This window comes from Cervus canadensis, chromosome 12 (assembly GCF_019320065.1).
Source record: "Cervus canadensis isolate Bull #8, Minnesota chromosome 12, ASM1932006v1, whole genome shotgun sequence".
NCBI lineage: Eukaryota > Metazoa > Chordata > Mammalia > Artiodactyla > Cervidae > Cervus > Cervus canadensis.
Window position 1 is genome coordinate 6624072 of NC_057397.1, and position 18881 is coordinate 6642952.

Consider the following 18881-nt stretch of genomic DNA (forward strand, 5'->3'; position numbering starts at 1 on the left):
GTTGTCATTCCCCTACATTCTGCCTCATTTCTGGTGATGAGTCAGCTGATGCTGTTATTGGGGTCTGCTTCCACATCATGAGTCATTTTTCTTCTGCTGCTTTCCCATTTTTTGTTTTGTCTTCCAGCATTTTTTATTGATATTATTTTCTTGGGCTCCAAAATCACTGCAGATGGTAACTGCAGTCATCAAATTGAAAGATGCTTGCTCCTTGGAAGACTCCTAGACAGCATATTAAAAAGCACAGACATCACTTTGCCAACAAAGGTCCATATAGTCAAAGCTATGGTTTTTCCAGTAGTCATGTATGGATGTGAGAGTTGGACCATAAAGAGGGCTGAGCACTGAATAACTGATGCTTTTGAATTATGGTTTTGAGTAGACTCTTGAGAGTCCCTTGGACTGCAAGATCAAAGCAGTCAATCCTGAAGGAAATCAACCCTGAATATTCATTGAACGACTGATGCTGAAGTTGAAGCTCCAATACTTTGGCTACCTGATGTGAAGAGCTGACTCACTGGAAAAGACCCTGAGCTGGGAAAGATTGAGGGCAGGACGAGAAGGGGGCGACAGAGGATGAGACGGTTGGATGGCATCACCAACTCAATGGACATGAGTCTGAGCAAACTCTGAGAGACGGTGAAGGACAGGGAGGCCTGGCATGCTGCAGTCCATGGGGTTGCAAAGAACTGGACACGACTTAGTGACGGAACAACAAATTGATACGATGATGTTTCTAAGGATGGATCTCCTTTTGCATTTCTTGATTGGAGTCACTGAGGCTTTCTGAGTGTGTAGATGACTATGCTTCATCAAGTTTAGGATGTCTTTAGACATGATTTCTCTGATTACTTTTTATGCTCCTCTCCTGGTAACCATATTATGTGCCCTCTGATTGACTTCATGGGCCCCCACATTTCTCTGAGGCTCTTCATTTCTATTCATTATTTTTTCTCTCTGATCTTCAGTTTAAGTAATCTCCCCTGATTTATTTTCAAGAATTCTGGCTCTTTCTTCAGCCAGTTCAAATCTGTTATACTTCTTTATATTCTGTTTTGATGAGATATTGTCACAACACTCCCCTCCATTTCCTTCAGAACAGTTTCCTTTAGTTCTTTGGATATAATTTAATGGCTACTTTGCAGGCTTTGTGTGTTAAATCTGACATCTGAGACCTCTCACTGGCTGTTTCTGGCCACCTGCTTTTTTCCCCGTGTAGGAGTGAGATGGGTGTTTCACTAGCCCCCGCCTCATAACATTGAGCTGAAGGTTAAGTGAGAAGGAATACTGTCAAACAGACTCAGGCGGACAGAGCCGTGGAACACAGCGTACACTGTTCAGTCAGCAGGTCTTCCTACCTCCATGCTGATTTGCACAGATCAGGTGCTCCCCACCTCTACAGGAGACAGGTATTCACGGTGCGGGTGAAAGGTATAGCTCAGCAGGTAAGCACAAGACTCAGGTTAAAACAGGTTCAAATCTCACCTCTGACACATGCAGGCTCCATGATAACAAGCATATCATACAAGTCTGAAAACCCTGTATCCTTCATATCAGAGAAGTGATGGGACCATGTTCTGGGGTGGGATGAGTTGGGAGGCTTGAGATTGGCATATAGACGCTATTGATACTATGTCTAAAATAAATAACCAGTGAGAACCTAACAGTACAGCACAAGGAACTCTAATCAATGCTCTGTGGTCACCTAAATAGGAAGGGAATCCAAAAACGAAGGGATGTGTACGGCTGAGTCACTCCACTGTACAGCAGAAACCAACGTAACACTGTAAATCAACCATACTCCAATAAAAATTTAAAACAAGTGTTTCCAAGGAGTAAGGAGGGAACCCCCATGAAGCACTGCTGACGAAGGGCAGGCGGTACAGTTACAATTTCGAGCTCTCAGATGATGACGTGAGCAGTGGTATCTGCCAGGCTACCTCATCTAGGAGAGTGACTCTGTCTTGCCTGTCTTGTCTCAGGGAACCCCCTGAGCACAGAACCTAAAAGGAACTGGCTCTCATTCACTGACCACCTACCACGGCCCAGGCATTTTATAGACAAAAGTTGTTACTTTCTTTACTTTGCTAGTGGAGTAATGAGATTTTCAGAGATTAAGAGACTAACCTCACAGTCATGCAGCTAATGAAGTCTGGAGCCAAGGCCAGTGGCTGGGGCCCACCTACTCTGAATCTGTGCCATTGCTGCTAGGAGATGCAGCTCCCATCTGGAGCACAGGATTCCGGGGGTTGGGGGTGGGGTGGTGTGGGGTGAGGCCACAGCAGTCGGGAGGCCCCCCGTGCCCGTGGAGAGGGGACCCCTCCCTAGCCGTGGTGAACAGGCCTCCACTCACCATGTCTCCTTTCTCTCCCTTGGGTCCAGGAGCTCCCACCGGCCCAGTGGCTCCCACGTCTCCCTGAGGGGTGGAAACCAGAGACAACACCAGGTCAGGTCCCCGGTCGGTCAGGCTCCCCGACACTGGCCACCCATGGCCCACCTTGCCCCCATTTCCCGGAAGCAACTGGTTTCATCACTGCCAACTGCACTGTGAGGCCAGGCCTCCCACTTCCGGAGAGGAGAAAAGCATCTGAATAACTTCCCCAACCTCCTAATTCCAGGAGCCCAGGGCAGCTTGAGACAGCGGGTGGATGAAAGCCTCGCACGCTGGTCGCTGGGAGTGGGAATGGGAGATTCCACGCATCCTACTGGACCCAGCTCGGGCGGGGGCCCCAGGCATCCTGGAGCCCCCCAGGCAGCTTCAGGGCCCCACTCTGGCCCCGCACCCCCACCCACTCTCCCATCGCCCTGCCCTGCCTTTTCCTGCTGCCTCCGAGTCCTGGGGACCCGGCTCCCTGTCACCCACAGGTACATCCTCGCATCCAGAGAGGGCCTGGGCACCCGGGTCCACCAGGCCACGCCTGTGGACATGACCTGAGTGACCTCTAGGTAAACGGAGCCAAGGGACTCACAAGTGTTCACACAGCCTCCTACCCATGGACAGGCTGGGACACGGATGAAGGGCCAGGACAGCTGACCAGCCACGGGGCAGCCAGGCTCCCCCACAGGCAGCGGGGCCTCTTCTCTCCTGGGAATCCCTGTCACCTTGCCTCCTCTCCCAGGGCCGGGGGGCAGGCTCTGCCACCCGCACACCCCGGATCCGTTCCACCAGAGCCCCAGCACGGTCGCTCTGTGAACAGTCACTGCTTCAGACAAAACATTTTCTACTTAGAGGCTCTCACGGCCCCAGATGGCTCTGCTCCCTTCTTTCACCTGCCAGCCAGCCGAGGAGTCGAGGTTACAGCCTGGGGGTGCCCGAGCAGAAACCCCAGCTCTCCTCTTTGCAGAGAACACAGGGCACCCTGGATCCCTGAGCTGCTTGAGTGTGTGTGTATGTGACTGTCTGAGTATGTGTGTGCATGCCTCTGTGTGTGTGTGCACATGTGTACACGTCTGTGTGTGTGTCTGTGTGTGCACACGTGTACATGCCCATGTGTGTCTGTGTGTCCTCTCCATCCTAGCACACTGGGGGCAGAGGGGAGCAGGGTGAGAGGAGCGGAGATGAAGGAGATACACACAGAGGAAGGAAGAAGGGAAAAGACAAAAAGGGACCTTAGCAGGCACTCCACAGCGGTTCACTGAACTTGACCATCATCCATGCAGGTGAGGGAGGGGGAGAGGGAAGGAAAGGGGGAGGGGAGAATGAGGTAGGGAGGATGGAAGAGAGGCATCCCTGTGTCTCCATCCTTACACTCAGCCCCTCTTTCTGACACCAGACCAGGTGATGGCCACTGGGCCACGCTGACCTCTGCCCTCAACCTCTGTGTGACCCACCCCCAGGGGCAATCCACATCTTCCTGGGTCTCAGCTTTCTGAGACCAAAATCATGATGGGAGATGACAGCCCCGTCCTGCCCCATAAATGCTGCAAACCTGGGCAGTGGTAGAGAGAGAAAAGGCTGCTCCCTGAATGAGGAAAGGGGAGCCCCCGGGGAGAGACCTGGCTTTGAGCAACTGGTGAGCTTGGAAAACGTGCACAGAAATAATTCCAACCCATTTAAACAGACAGATCGCAGGTGCTAATCAGACTGTTTACAGCCCAACCCCCAAAGTTTCTGGAATACAGAGGCCTGAAAGGATAGATGAAGGGCTAGCTGACCACAGAGAACTGAGGCTGCTGGAACAAACAAGATCTGAGCCTGGGCGTGCGAGTTCCACCTCCTTCCAGCTCACACTGTCGAGCTGAGAAATGGACCTTCTGAGCTGTGAAGAGACTCAAAGGTTCCGAACTTCATGGCGCTTGCTCTGTTCTTCCATCTCAACAAGCTCAGAAGAAAAACCCCACAGGACAGTAAACTAACACACCACTGTCTTGGTTTTTTTTTTTTTTTTTCCTTTCTTACAAAGAGAGCAAATCAAAACATCCTCAGGCTCAAAGGACTCATCTGTGGCTCCAGTACTGACCTTTGGGCCGGGGAATCCAACGGGGCCATCGAAGCCCTTCTCACCCTAAAGGAAGAAAGACAAAAGAAACAAGTAAGGCTCTGTCTTAATTTCCCCCTTCTCTCTTCACTGGCGGGCGATCCCTGGCACAGGCTCGTAAGCCAGGCTCTTAGCAAGCCACGTGCTGATCAGTAAGCTGCAGAGTTCATGGCAGCTGAGAGCTCCTGATCCTGAACTGCCAACCTGCATGGGGAGCTGGGACCTGACCTCCAAATACAGCTCCTGGTGAAGAGGCCATCCATCAGTCAACAGACGCCAGCCTCAAACTCCGGGGAGCATCACCCAATAATCCATTCTATCCATTGCTTCATACCCTGCCTGGATCCCACCTTCCCATCAACTCAATCATGATTTAATACAGTGGCTGAAAACATACACAAACAATGATTCAGTCTTTGCCACCTGGAATTTATGAGCTTATGGAAGTAGAGACAAGCAGACAGTCTTCATCCAGTGTGATAACTACCACGGTAGATGGAAGAAGAGAGAGAGAAAAGGGTCATAGCATCACGCAAATAGCAGGTGCTGAACGAATAATTACTGAACAGATGGATGTGAAAGAAGGAAGGAAGGATAAAAGGAGGGAGGGAGTCGAAAGGAGGGGAAAGGAGGAGAAGGAAAGGGGAACCAGGAAGAAAGAAGGAGGAAAATCAGACAACAGCGTGAGGAGAAAAGGATTCTCTGCGGAAGTCTTGAAAGAAGAACAGGCATTAGCCAGATAAAAAGGAGGGAAGGGGAAAAGGTGTTCTAGGCAGAAGAACCTACACATGCACACTCCAGAAGGCAAGGAGGATCACGACCCCTCCACAGAACAGGACGCTCCTGCCTGCCTGGAAACTGGGAGGGGAACATGGAGTGAAATAAGGCAAGAAGGGCAACTGGGAGCCACGAGGGGCTGCACAGAGGGGGACAGCCGCCGGGGGAGGGGATCGGAGGCCAAGCCGACAAGATCAGTGGCGACCCAGCGGGTGTCTGTGAGCTGGGGACAGGGAAGGTGGGTGGGAAGAGAGGATGGAAGCCTGCTTGACCCCAGACTTCCCACAGAGGTCCCCGCCAGGGCAGGGCTCCGGGGAAACCCTGACCTGGGCAGAGCCCCACTGGCTGCCCTCCCTGGCACAGTCTGCGTGCAGGTGGGCCAAACCTCACACTGCTGCAGTCACCCTTCTCGTTAGGGGTTTTTAACAGAAAACAAAGACTGCTAAGGATTTAAATGGGTTTGGATGGCTGCTTTTGTTATGACATTGACGGGTGGGAACCTGATCAGCACATCGTCTGTGGCCTGAAGCCCTGAGCATGCCCAGGGCACCGTGGAGGAGGAGGAGCCCTGCCTGGCACCCTGGGGGCACACACTCTGACTCCCTCCCCGGCTTCTCCCAATCAGAACCCAGCACCAGGCCAGAGGCGCCCCACTTCACCGACTCCCCAGAAAAGTTTCAGCTCGCAGCATGACTGGGCTGGCTCCTCGAGGCCTCCCAACAGGCAGGGCCACGGTCTGACCACCCCACCTGACGGAGAGCTCCTTGGGGGCCCTCTGGGAGGAAAGAGGAAAGGAGAGAGTGAGGGACAACAGAGGAGAGGGGTGGTAGGGAGGAGAGGCTGCCACGACAGGCAGGTTTACTGAAACAGAACTGTTGGGAAATTCCTGCAGTGTGTTCTCTCCAAGTAACCTCAGTCACCACTCTGTATGCTGGCCTGTCTCCCAAGACCCCTGCAAAGTCGGGGGGGACCTGCCGCGTGCCGGCCCCGAGCTGGGAGGGGTAGACAAGAGCGATGGATATGCCGAACACGAGATGGAGGGCCCTGGGGCCACCTGTCGAGCAGAGCCTCGTGGAGACCAACTCCAATTTGTCATCCTGGTGTTATTTGTTTGTTCTGCTCCAACAGTGGAAATTTTTTTCTTATTAAGAAGGCCGCTGGCCTACAGAAAAACAACAGATGAAGGCCCCAGGCATCCAAGAAGAAGACATTTTATCTAGACAAACGGGAGGTGGTGTGGTAGTCAGAAACACACTGGGTTTTAAAAGAAGAGGTGCTAAACTCTTCCTATATGCATTTAGATTACACAGTATGGCCAACGGAGCACAGAGGGATGTGGGTGGACCCCACAGAGCTACCTGAACCCTCTGCCGCTGCCCTGCTGACACTTATTCTCAAAGCAAATCCGGCTGTTTAGTTGCACAGGGGTGACGAGGACACCAGGAGGCAGAGAGACTTTGACAGGACGTCATTAACTTCAGGAAAATGTTCACCCCAGTGGGGTCTGAGGGGCTCCCCTCCCAAGGCCCACAGAGATCCAGAAAAAGTCCCAGGAGTAAGAATGGTCCCCAGACCCAAGAGTTACCTGGAGCCCGGGGTCATCCTGCCCTGGCAGCCCACGTGCATGATGGGAAATTCCCACCTCCACTGCTAGTTCTGTGAGCTCTGGGGCCCCAAGCCTGCGGCTGATGGTGGACTGTGTACCTTTTCTCCAGGTGGGCAGGAGCAGTTGATGGTCTTCAAAAACCCGATCTGCTCACTGCCGGAGGTGGGCGGCGGCTGGGGCAGGGGGGAGGGTTCCGTCAGCACGGTCACCTGACACTGGGAGGAAAGCACAGTGGTCAGAACCTGGCTTCTCGTCCAGCAGCCTGGAGTGCCTCCCTGTCCAGGCAAGGGGGAGCAGGGAACCCTGAGGAGGCCGGAGCCTGAGCAGGACGGGCAAGTATCTGACGGTAGGTCCTGGCACCCCGAGACCTCAGAGTCAGATGGGCATGGAGCAAGGCTCGTCTGGAGTCAGATGAGCCAACGGGTCTAGGCTCCTCCACTGGCCTCTCAGCAGCCTGCGGGAACTCCTTAACACCTCTGAGACTCAGTGTTAACCTCCGAAAAATGGGGACAAGGGTGTTTCCATCATAATGTGGTGAGAAGGGTTTGGTGGGACTGAACTGAAGTATCGAGCTCAGAGTTTGGACACCAGGAGCCCGGCAAGTGCCAGATAATGACTTATTTCCCTCCTTTCCCTCCCTTCTTTCCTCTTTCCCTTTCCCTCCCCTGCCTCCCCCCTTCTTTCCCTCATTCTCTCCTGATTTAATCTGTCTTCCTCCCCTTCCTTCCTCTCCCCTCTCAACAGCCGGGCTCATCTGACTCTGCAGCCCCACCTCTGACAAGGGCCACCTCTGGGGCCCGTGCCCGACGGTCGTCCTGAGACAGGACGCTGACCGGGCGCTCACCATACTCAGGACCTGGGCCGGCCGAGCACAGTGCGGGGGTTTTAGCCTTCAGCCCTGGAAGGCAAGATTACTGAAGCATCCTTGGGATGTGTCCTCTGTAAAGAGAGTGCAGAGGAGGCACCTGGGTGGAGACGGAGGTGGGGAGGGCCCAGGACAGGCAGAACCGCACAGAGGGTCCAGGCACACCAGGCAGTCTGGTCTGGCCCACTGTTCCTGACCCCAAGCTGCCTCCCCAGTCTTGCTAAAGAGCCCTGAGCACCGGCAGTACCGAGGCCATTCTCTCCTGGGGACAGGCACCAGCCTCTGCCCCTCACTACCCAGAGCTGAGCCCCCATGGCTGCTGACTGAGGCCAGAGGGACCTGCATCCCCAACCCACACCCCACCCAACCCAGAACTCGAGCCCCGGTGATGACCAGCGGGCTCCCTCCCAGGCCGCACTCTGATGGCGGGTGTCCTGATTCTGTTCCCAGGCCCTGGACATCCCCTCCTCAGGGGGTCACGGGGAGGAAGTCAAGGGCCCACCCCCCCCACCCCCCCCACCCCGCCAGGCAGAGTCTCTGCTCACCGGACCCGAGGGGATATCACAGCAGGTCTCCAGTTCCGCGTGTCGGGAGTCACAGTAAATCACGACCCGCTGGAGGTCAAACTGGGAGGGGAAGCAAGGTCAGAGGATGAGTTTTGGGGGGCTCAGAACCCAGACTTCCCCCTGGTATCAGGCAGACCCCGCTCAGGGATCTGGCCCACTTCCTCCTTGGGGTCCTGCATGGTAGTCTGACCCCCAGCTGAATGTCAGAGGGAGCCAAGGTGTCCTCTACTGACATCCCATCCTTCCAAAAGTGCAAGCCCCGTGTGCAAAGAGCGAGTGAGCACAGGCTAGGAGCAGAGTCTCCTATTTTCCATGTGTCAGGCCCCCTCGCACGCCCCTCCGCTCCCCGCTCACTGCCGCTGCGGTCACTACAGGCCGGGCTGTGAGGCGGTCGCCAACAGTCTCCAAAGGTTCAGCGTGTTCCTCTTTTCAACTCTTCAGCATCTCCACAGGGTGTCTTAACTGAAATTTTTTCATATCACAAATCTGCTTCTATCACTGTCTTAAATACCACTGCGCCCTTAATATAAAGGGGCTCTACTACCCCATTTTCTCCATGAAAGCACCTGGAGAGACACCAGCATATTCAAAACCCAAGACCTGTTGGTTATGATGGTAAAACATCAAGGCAACCTAAATACCCACCAACAGGAGAACAAATAAGCAAAACATACACTAAAATAAAGTATTATGAAGCAGCTAAAAGGAATAAAAGCTTAGACACATAATTTTGAGAGGAAAAAGGCAGTATGTGACTATACATGCTGTACATTATTACATACATTTCAAAATATACAGCACGCATCCAACACTACATTCCATCACAGAAATGCAAATACATGGGAAAAAAAAGAAACAGCTTTGGGAAGAGCTAGCTATCGCAGATCGTGATTCGTTTACATTTTGGCAAGCGGGGGTAGATCCTTCCAGTCAGAAGGATAGAATGACTTCAGTTTGAAGACAGTGCGTAAGTGTGTGTATGTGTGTGTGTAGGTGTCGGAATGCACCTCTAGAGGAGAAAATACATTAAAGGAAAGAGGAGAAGAGAAACAAGGAGGAGGGAAGACAAAGAAAAAAGAATGATGGGATGAGGATGGAAGGACTGCTCTTTCCAGCTACTGAATCATTCCTGGTTGACATCCCGGGCTGGAGGACTGAGGATGCTTTTCACTTATTTCCCACATACTTGCCTATATTTTCCTAATTTCCAACAACCAGAGAAGGGGAAAGAATCTATTTAAGTGTAAAGGAAACTATATAACTCTACCTACCCACCGATTTTGCCTCCACATATACGTTGATGTGGCTCAGCAGTAAAGAATCTGCCTGTAATGCAGGGGACACAGAAGATGTGGATTTGACCCCTGGTCGGGAAGATCCCTGGGAGGGCATGGCAACCCACTCCAGTATTCTTGCCTGGAGAATCCCATGGACAGAGGAGCTTGGTGGGCCACAGTCCATGGGGTCACAGAGAGTCGGACATGACTCTGCTTGACGAGTGTGAGTGTGATATTGAGATATATGACCCACGTCCCCAGCGCAGAGCACAGTGTCCGGCACACAGCAGGTGCTCAGTATACATGATAAATGAGCAAGTGGCTAGGTCACTGAACGAGTGAATGAATGCCGGGACACGGCAGTGTGCTGAGTCGGGGTCGTCGCTCCTAAGACAGTCCACGGTGATGACTTGGTAAGTGACACAGGCAGGCGTGGGGGCACCCAGCTCCTAAGGCCCCTCCCTAGTGACCCCACGACCCTGGAACTCACGTCGATGGGCACGCTGTCGTAGAGGCGCTTGCCGATCACCGTCTTGCCCTGGATGTCGATGTTTTCCCGCTCCTCGAGGGGCAGCGTCTGCACCAGCGCACAGTCCACGTACAGGGAGACGTGCTGGGCCTGCACGCTCAGGGCCACCTTGTGCCAGTCCCGGTCGAAGAGGTCGTGGACCCGGGGGCCCCGGAAGACCACCCTGACGGCGTCCTTCATGGCGCCCACAGCATTGTACTCCAAGGCCTTGTTCTCGCCGTCCAGCCGGATGGACACCTGGGGAGGAGAGCACCAGGGGCCCCGTGAGCTGCCTGGGCCAGAGGCAGGAGACGACAGTGGGGAGGGGGTGTTGCAGAGTCAGACCCCAGCTGTGACCCTCCCTAGCCGGTCAGCCTCAGGCACATCGCTTCCCATCCCTAAGCCTTGGGGTCCCCCTCACTGCGATGCTATGACTGACATCTACCTCGTACGCTGTTCTCAACCTTGTACTGGAAGACTTGAGCTCACACGTTAATCCAGGGATCAAGGTCTCAAATGCCCAGAGGGGCCATGCCCGTGAGAGCACATTTGCGAACCTGCAAGTGTGGATGGGGCTTGAGTTGTGAGACCGACCAGAAACCCTGAGTGGTTTCAGTCTTTTAAAAGCCCAGAGAACAAGACTGTTTCCAGATGCCAGGTGCCAGTCTGAGAGCCGTCTACTAACCTGCTCTCTCTCTCACCTTGAGATGAAACTGAAGCTCCAGCAGAGTGCAGGGAACTTGCCCATCTTGTTCACTGGATTACCCCCTAGCCTTTTGCAAAATGCCTGGAAAATTCTGGAGCAAAGTTTTACTTTCCTCCTAGACCCAAACTGGCAAGTCACTTTTAAGCTGTGTGACCTCGTGTCCATGGGATTCTCCAGGCAAGAACACTGGAGTGGGTCGCTGTGCCCTCCTCCAGGGGATCTTCCCCGGGAATCAAACTCACATCTTATGTGTCCCCTGCATTGCAGGCAGATTCTTTACTGCTGAGCCACATCTATGTATTTATGTACGCAAGTTATTTAACCTCTCTGTGCTATTTCTTCATTTGTAAAATAGCACCAATGATAGTGCCAACTTCATAGAGTTGTTACAGAGATTAAATGAATTTACAGATATGTAAAACATCTACAGTACTTGTTATAAGTAAAGTGCCGTTCTACATATCAGCTATAATAAATCAAGCAAGTTCAAAGACATCACCGCAGTGCAGCCTTCTCTGAGACACACATATAACTGGATTCTAACCTGGTCATGTGCTCTCACATCCTCAGGCATGTCGATTTATTTTCTCATAGCACTTTGGGTCAGTATATGAGAGTACCTCATTCACTTATTTTGTCCACCTGTTTCTTGCCTGCCCCACCCCATCTTTCTAAGCAGGTACTCTGTCTCTGTTGCTCATCTCTTTAACCCCAGTAGCTAGGACAACACACGCCACACAGTAGCACTTAAAAGAAAGGGAATGAATGAATGGGAGCGCTGAGGTTAAAGGAAGGAGCCCACTGGCCTGCAGACCAGCCAGTGTTCAGGACACCACCCAGGTGTTCTGGTTTCTCTATCTGGGCTCCACGTGGGCTCAGTCCAGCCAAGGGGGACCTGAGATTTATTATTTTTTGCACTGTTTAGTGGTATGTTACAATGACAGTGAGGAACAAAACTATGAACCCCTGACTAATAACCTGAAACTTCTCATGTGCTGTGCTGAGTCGCTCAGTTGTGTCTGACTCTTTGCAACTCCATGGACTGTAGCTGCCAGGTTCCTCTGTCCATGGGGATTCTCCATGCAAGAATACTGGAGTGTGTTGCTAGGCCCTCCTCCTGAAACTTCACATACATATAATCTAATACTTGTGATTAAACCTGGTCTGCTAGTTCCTGAAATTGGTTTCACCTGTTTGAGCCCTGAACCCCTGAGGACTTGGGGAGCTTCACGAGGCCATGAGTTTTTCTCCAATGTTTCTATTTCTCTCAGCACAAAACAAAGCATAGGAAGGCCTGTCAGGCCCGAGTCCTGTGTCTACCAATCTCAGTCAGGAGGCCTCAGGAAGACAGCCCATGGGTCGGATCCATCAGCAAACCCTGATGATTCTATTTTCAAAATACATACCCGGAATCCGATTTCTCCCCAGTTCCCCACAACTACTTGGTCTGAGTCAACCTCATCCTTTGCCAAGAGGACAACGGTCTCCCAGGCTCCGTGTTCCAGGCCTGCCCACCTCCCAGCACCTGGTCTCAGGCCCCTGCACTGGCCGCCCACCCGGTCAGGAGCCTCAACTCCAAGTGTGCCCCCCACCCCTGCTCCAGGACCAGTCTCCTCCCCGGCCCTTCATCAGACCTGGAATGAGTGAGTGCCCCTCAGTTCCTCCCAATGACATGCCAACGGTCAAGGGAGGCTGTGATCCTACGTGGGGTCACAGAGGTAAATATAGCTAGGTCCGGTTCCAGGTCTACAGGTCCAAGAGCACAGAGGAAGGCTGCTCGCAACACTCTGCTCAAAGATCATCTGCCACTTGGCTTCTGCCCACTTTTCCTGGGTCTGGCCAGGATTTCCCCAGGGCGTGCTTGGGGTGGCCATCGTGACATTTCCAGGGAAGGGTCAATCCCGAGGCCTGTTTGACGGAACGCGACTGCCAGGTGCCTCTCCGAAAAGGCAGGTTCTGACTGCGCATGGCCCTGCAGGATTCCAGCCTGGGGTGCATTCTGGCAGCAGGAGAGGAGGGGGTGGACATGGCAGAGGAAGCGCACACAGCTCTGCAAACGCCATGAAGGAAGAGGACCCAGACGGCGGGGGCAGAGAGAGCTCGTCCACAGGAATGCCATGGCAGGCGCCCAGGCCCACAGCACCAGAGATGTGCGTGTCTGCAGATGGTGCACAGGGGTCACGGTGCGCTGCCTGCTGTCTGCAAAAACAGCCTATGGAGCAGACTCGCACCTCCTCCGCCCAGCCTCCCGCGCTCAGGAGATCAGGGCGCCGGGCAGCCAAGCCTGACTGCACTCTGCACCCCAGTCTGACCAGGGATGCTGTAGCAGTGTCATTCCATAGGACTAGCTGATGGGGACCGGAGGCAGTGGGGCATGCTGATCAAAAGACAGACTTGGAGTTCAATGGCCTGGGTTCCAATCCCACCTCCCCCCATCACGACCTACGAATGCCAGGCAGACGCTTAAGCTCACTGCGATGCCTCCTCTTCTCTGTTAGACGGAAACAGCAGAGCCTATTCATGGGGCGCCCCCAATGGCTCAGATGACAAAGAATCTGCCTGTGATGCAGGACACCTGGGTTTGATCCCTGGGCCAGGAAGAGCCCCTGGAGAAGGAAACAGCAACCTACTCCAGTATTCTTGCCTGGAGAATCCCATTGACAGAGAAGCCTACAGTCCATGGGGTTGCAAAGAGTCAGGCACGACTGAGCAACAACCCCTTTCACAGTCTTCACAGGGTGGTTAGGAGGACTGCAGAAGGATCTCTGAAGCACTCGGAACAAGCCGGGGCTCCTACTGACTGTGTGTGGGTGTGGGTACAATGTGTGCTCGGGGTCAGGGCTCAGCTTCAGCCTCAGGATGTGACCTCACCACCACGGAGCAAGTCCCCTCTCAGCAAGCAGCCCATGAGAGTGGCTGCTGTGGTCCTGTGGCTTGAGCATGCTTTTGTTTTGTTTCAACCCCAAATGAAAATACATCAGTGTCTCCCAGATGAAGATGAGTCATGTCTCGATACAGCTCGTACATCAAGAGGGGACAAGGGTGAATGACAGACACCGTTGGTCCATGAGCTCTGAGAACGAGGGGTTTGGGAGTTATATCTCAGGTGAACGCATCATGCTGATGGTCTGGGTCTCGAGAGAGGTGGGCCCTCACTTGGCTGCCTGCTGCTGCTGGACTGTCCCAGCTTCACAGGGACGAGAACCAGAATGCACCCGATGTGGGCAAAGACAGGCTGCAGCGCTCCACTGAAGGTCAAACCAAGGACGATCATAAAAACTCTATTACACATCAGGCAGCATCTTAGATGCTTTACAGACATCACTCCACACGATGCCTCCACGGGAGGTGCTCTGTGTCCCAGCTGAGAACATGAGGACTTGGAAAGCCAATGTGGCTCAGAGCCCACACCAAGAAAGGACCAGACACAAGGTCTGAGCCCTAGTCGTGCCAACTCTGAGCCGGTTTCCTCCACTACATCATGAACATGCTGCTAACAACACGTGCTATAGGACAGCGGTGCTGGCTGCCACCTCCCTGGCTGGGTTGAGGGTCCCTGAGAAAGGAACTAGGCCTTCAGCCCACCACGGTGCTGGGCACTTAGCCATCAGGGGAAAAAGGAGGCTTCAGTCCCCGGGGGATCCCCGGGGGTCTCCCAGTCCCTGCAGGTGCCCTGGGCCTGGATACACTGGACTCTCCATTTTCAGGGCCCAAGACAAGGACCCCTGGAGAAAACACAGGGGGTGCTGCTCTGCCCGTGAGGAGGAGATAGAAGCCCGCACCGGGACACGGCATGCGGCTCACACCTGCGGGATGCCGTATTGGTCGATGACCTGCCAGATATACCAGTCTTCTCTCCGGGACGATTTCCTGAGCCGGAAGGTGGTGACAAAGGCGTACTCATCGGGCAAGCCTTGCGGGAACACGTCCCTGGAGGGAGACAAGAGACGCCAGGCTGAGAGCGGAGGCTGCAAAGGAAGCCCACGCACCCCGGGGTCACTGAGTCTTGCCACGCTGACCTTGTGGATTTCAGAAGTCTACCTTGTCACCTGTCTTCACTGCCTTTTCCTTCCAGCAGGGCCTCCACACAACTCTTTCTGAGCCCTGTCTTGTCCCTTCAAATCCACCTCCCCTCCGTGCTCTCCGCTTCCATCTCTCCAAAATCAATGAGACGCTACACTGCCTCCCGCCCTGGGGTCAGATGAAGCTGAGTGTGCCAGCCCTCACCTCTCCCTGCCTGCTGCCCCCCAGGAAGGCCACACAGGGGTGTCTTATCCTGCCTGGTCGCTGCCCCACATCACAGGACACCCTCCGTCCCCATAGAGCACTGGTTTCCTGCAGAGCGTGGGGGGCCAGCTCTTATCTGTGAAGTCCCTCAACCCCATCAGCTCCAGCCCAGACAGCCATTCACGGCAGGCACACTGCCCTTTGCCGACAGCATCCCGAGGGAGCGGCTCCCCGCCAGGGGTCAGGAGCGTGCAGAGATGTGACACTCCTGTCCCAGCTGAGGGCAGCCGGCTGTCGTGGCAAAACTCCCGGTGCTCAGCGGCCCAGCAGAGGCTGCCCCCTAGAGACTAGCTGGTCTCCAGAGCGCCCCTCGTCACCATCAGCTGTTGCCCTGCATGCCCTGCTCAGAGGCACTGCTTCTGCACTGGAGTGGGTGGAGGCTGTCTGGCCCAAGAGCCAGGACGGGAAATGAGGGGGTGTCTGGCTTCCTGGTTCTCAGACCCGTGGACCCTCAGGGACCCTTGGTTTGGCTGTAGGAGCTGCGAGCAAAGACTGGTCCTCCTGCTCTGATTCTCAGGTCTCAGATCCAAGCTGAGAGTCGGCCCAGCTGCTCAGAGTCATTCTCTGAGCTGAGATTCCACCCTGGATCACACCCCAGAGGTGGGAGCAGCGCCCATCACTCCCCTGGGCCTCCCCGGGAGTCAGGGCCACCCCCGATCACTGCCCATGGGAGGGTCTGCATGCACATGGGCTTGGGAGCCTCAGACGGACGTTGCCCTTTACTTCCTTTTTTATCTTATTGCATCAATGAGGCCAACTCTGCCACTGATTCTCCAAATACACTTACATCTCAACACACATGTATGTGTAACATACAGATATATTATGGTGTGTATGTGTTCAGTCGCTCAATTGTGTCCAACTCTGTAGCCCATCAGGTTCCTCTGTTCATGGAATTTTCCAGGCAAGAATACTGGAGTGGGCTGCCATTTCCTTCTCCAGGGGATCTTCCCAACCCAGGGACTGAACCCACATCTCTCGCATCTCCTGCATTGGCAGGTGGATTCTTTACCCATTGAGCCACCTGGGAAGCCCATGTATATGCTGTATCTACGTATTTATAACTATATCTACATCTGTGTATCAATACACAGGCATGCCTCGTTTTGCTTTAGCTTTACTAAAGATACTGTGTTTAGATACTGCTTTAGCTTTGAAGATACTGTGTTGTTTTAAAACGGAAGACTGGTGACTACTCTGCACCAAGCAAGTCCACTGGGGTCACTATCACACAGTACTCTTTTTCAACTAAGATATGTACATTGTTTTGTTAGACGCAATGCTGTTGCACACTTAACAGACTGCAGTTTGATGTAAACGTAACTTTGATACACACTGGGAAACCAAAAAACGTGTGACTTGCTTTGTTTCGACATTCAATTTACTGTGGTGGTCTGGAACCAAACCTACAGTAACTTAAGGGCATGCTCCTATCTCTATCTCTGTCACTACCTTCCTGTAAATCTATCAAGAGACTAAGACTTTTTCTTTGGCTGTTCATACATACACAGAAATACAGGAGAGTGTAGAGGGACTGGAGTTGGAGGACCGGAGTTTGAGGCCAACTTCTGCTTCCTAGGGACTATGAGATTTTGAACGAGTTACTGTCCCATTTTGAGACAAAAAAAAAATAAATAAATACATGCATGAGTGAATGGAGAAAGTGAAGTCGCTCAGTCATGTCCGACTCTTTGCAACCCCGTGAACTGTAGCCTACCAGGCTCCTCCGTCCATGGGATTCTCCAGGCAACAGTACTGAAGTGGGTTGCCATTTCCTTCTCCAGGGGATCTTCCAGACCCAGGGATTGAACCCAGGTCTCCCGCATTGCAGGCAGACGCTTTAACCTCTGAGCCACCAGGGAAGCCCCAAATCCATATAGAGAGATGAGTGTAGGAGGACTGGGGGACCAGTAACATCACTGGGAACAGATCATTTAAGAAACAGGTAGAATTTCCAGGGTCAGTGATGGATGCCTCATCTCAGGGTGATCTTACCAGGCACTCTGTAGGCTAAACCCCTACCCAGTGCTCAGCGAGCAACCAAGCTCACCGGCTCCTTCCCGCCCTTGCTGAGGCGTCCGGGGCAGGTCTGGGGGAGGCGGGGGAAGCCAGCACTCACTCGGTCCTCTGCACCACAGGGAAGGATCCCATCCGGACGTAAGAGCTCTGCACCCCGTTCTCTCTCTCCCCCAAGAGCGTCTTCACACTGAACAAGTCCATCAGGTCAAAACCTGTCCAAAGAGACGAGACACATCAGAGAGAAGACGACTGTCTGTGATACTGCAGTAACAGAAAGGTGTCTTTCGCTTTGTTTTGGTTCCAAGAGAGGACCTCGCTCACTCGTCATGGGCAGTAATGGGAAAAACATGATCTTGAGACTCAGGGGAGCAGGCTGGACGGGGCGGGGGGCATCCAGGTCAGTCACGTATCTGTGATGCTGAGCAGCGACATAACCCACAGGAGCCTCGGCGCTTGGTTGTGACAGAAGGTTGACACCTCACCTGAGGCTGTCCTAAGGACCCCAGGTGGTCACTCAACACAGGGTAGGAAGCTGACTCAGCAGGCCGGTTATTCCTTGGGATTCTGCACCACCAGCCACACACCCTGACCCACGACCCTCTACAAAACCGCCTGGACCAGCATGGGGGGCTGGTTTGAGTCCTGCAGATACGGTCCTCAGAGAAGCCCAACCACAACGCCCACACGGACGCATCAGTGGGATGCATCGGCTTGACACCGCGTCCCTGGGGAAGGAAGTGCTCCCGGCCGGTGAAGGGAGGCCCACCCCGGGGCAGGCACCGGGCCTCTCCCGTCTCCATATCCCCAGGGCTACAGTGCTGCTCAGCATCGGCAGCACCGAACCCACGATTCGCCAGGAAGGTTCCTCTGGCTCCAACACTCTGGAGCACGGCCACGGAAAACAGGAAACGAACTCTCACGTTAGGATGATTAAAACATCTTCTACCAAGAAATTCTGTCCTAAGAGATGACTGAGTCATCCAACTTGTATTCCTGAGAGCCTGTCTGTTCCGAACTCTGCGCAAGGAGCTGCAAGGACAGAAAGTACAGAGCTCCGACCGAGAGTCTGATTCGTAGTAGAGCCAGACCCACCTGGGCTGACCCTGAAAGTGAAAGTGTTAGTCTCTCCATCGTGTCTGACTCTCTGAGACTCCATGGGCTGCAGCCCTGCCAGGCTCCTCCGTTCATGGGATTCTCCAGGTCAGAGAATACTGGAGTGGGTTTTCCCATTTCCTCCTGACCATGAGGTCCTAGCTATGTGACCTTAGGCAGGGTGCCTGATTTCTCTGAGCACCCATTTCTTCATCTGTAGAAAGGGGACTGTCTTTGCATGCAACTCACGAGGCTTGTGGTGAAGCTTGAACGATATGATACAAAGCTCATCATACAGAGCCTGACATGCAGTGAAAAATCCATAAAATACTTTTCATGTTAATTACTTCCCCTGACAATGACTGCAATCTCCCATCCCACTACCTCTGTCCATGGATTTCATTTATTCATTCAAGAGGTATTTTTTGAGAGCCTACTCTGAGCCAAGCACATGTCAGCATTGGTGGCAAGCTGGGAGAACTGGCCCCCAGAGGTTCCAAGGAGCACCAGCTCTCACTCAACAGAGTGGGTTCAAAATCCCACAGGCACGTGCCCGATGCCCACACAGCACGGTGCCAGGGTTGAACAGGAAAGAGGCCTGTTCCTTCCCTTCACAGTGCCATCCCTCTTCCTGGAAACCTCCACCTTCAGTTGGGCTTCCCTGTAGCAGTTATTTGTGAGAGAACAAAAAAAAAGACTT

At 53.5% G+C, this 18881-nt stretch overlaps 1 protein-coding gene across 1 annotated transcript in view; it reads right to left on the reverse strand.

Annotated features, from left to right (window-relative positions):
- Window positions 1-18881, reverse strand: part of COL22A1 (collagen type XXII alpha 1 chain) — a 221792-nt gene that overhangs the window by 148392 nt on the left and 54519 nt on the right. The window contains exons 5-11 of the mRNA XM_043483931.1: window positions 17190-17301; window positions 14590-14713; window positions 10060-10335; window positions 8272-8352; window positions 6960-7076; window positions 4461-4505; window positions 2354-2416 (exon numbers count right to left, since the gene is read on the reverse strand). Coding sequence (XP_043339866.1) covers window positions 2354-2416; window positions 4461-4505; window positions 6960-7076; window positions 8272-8352; window positions 10060-10335; window positions 14590-14713; window positions 17190-17301 — 818 coding nt within the window. The remainder of the gene's footprint in view (window positions 1-2353; window positions 2417-4460; window positions 4506-6959; window positions 7077-8271; window positions 8353-10059; window positions 10336-14589; window positions 14714-17189; window positions 17302-18881) is intronic.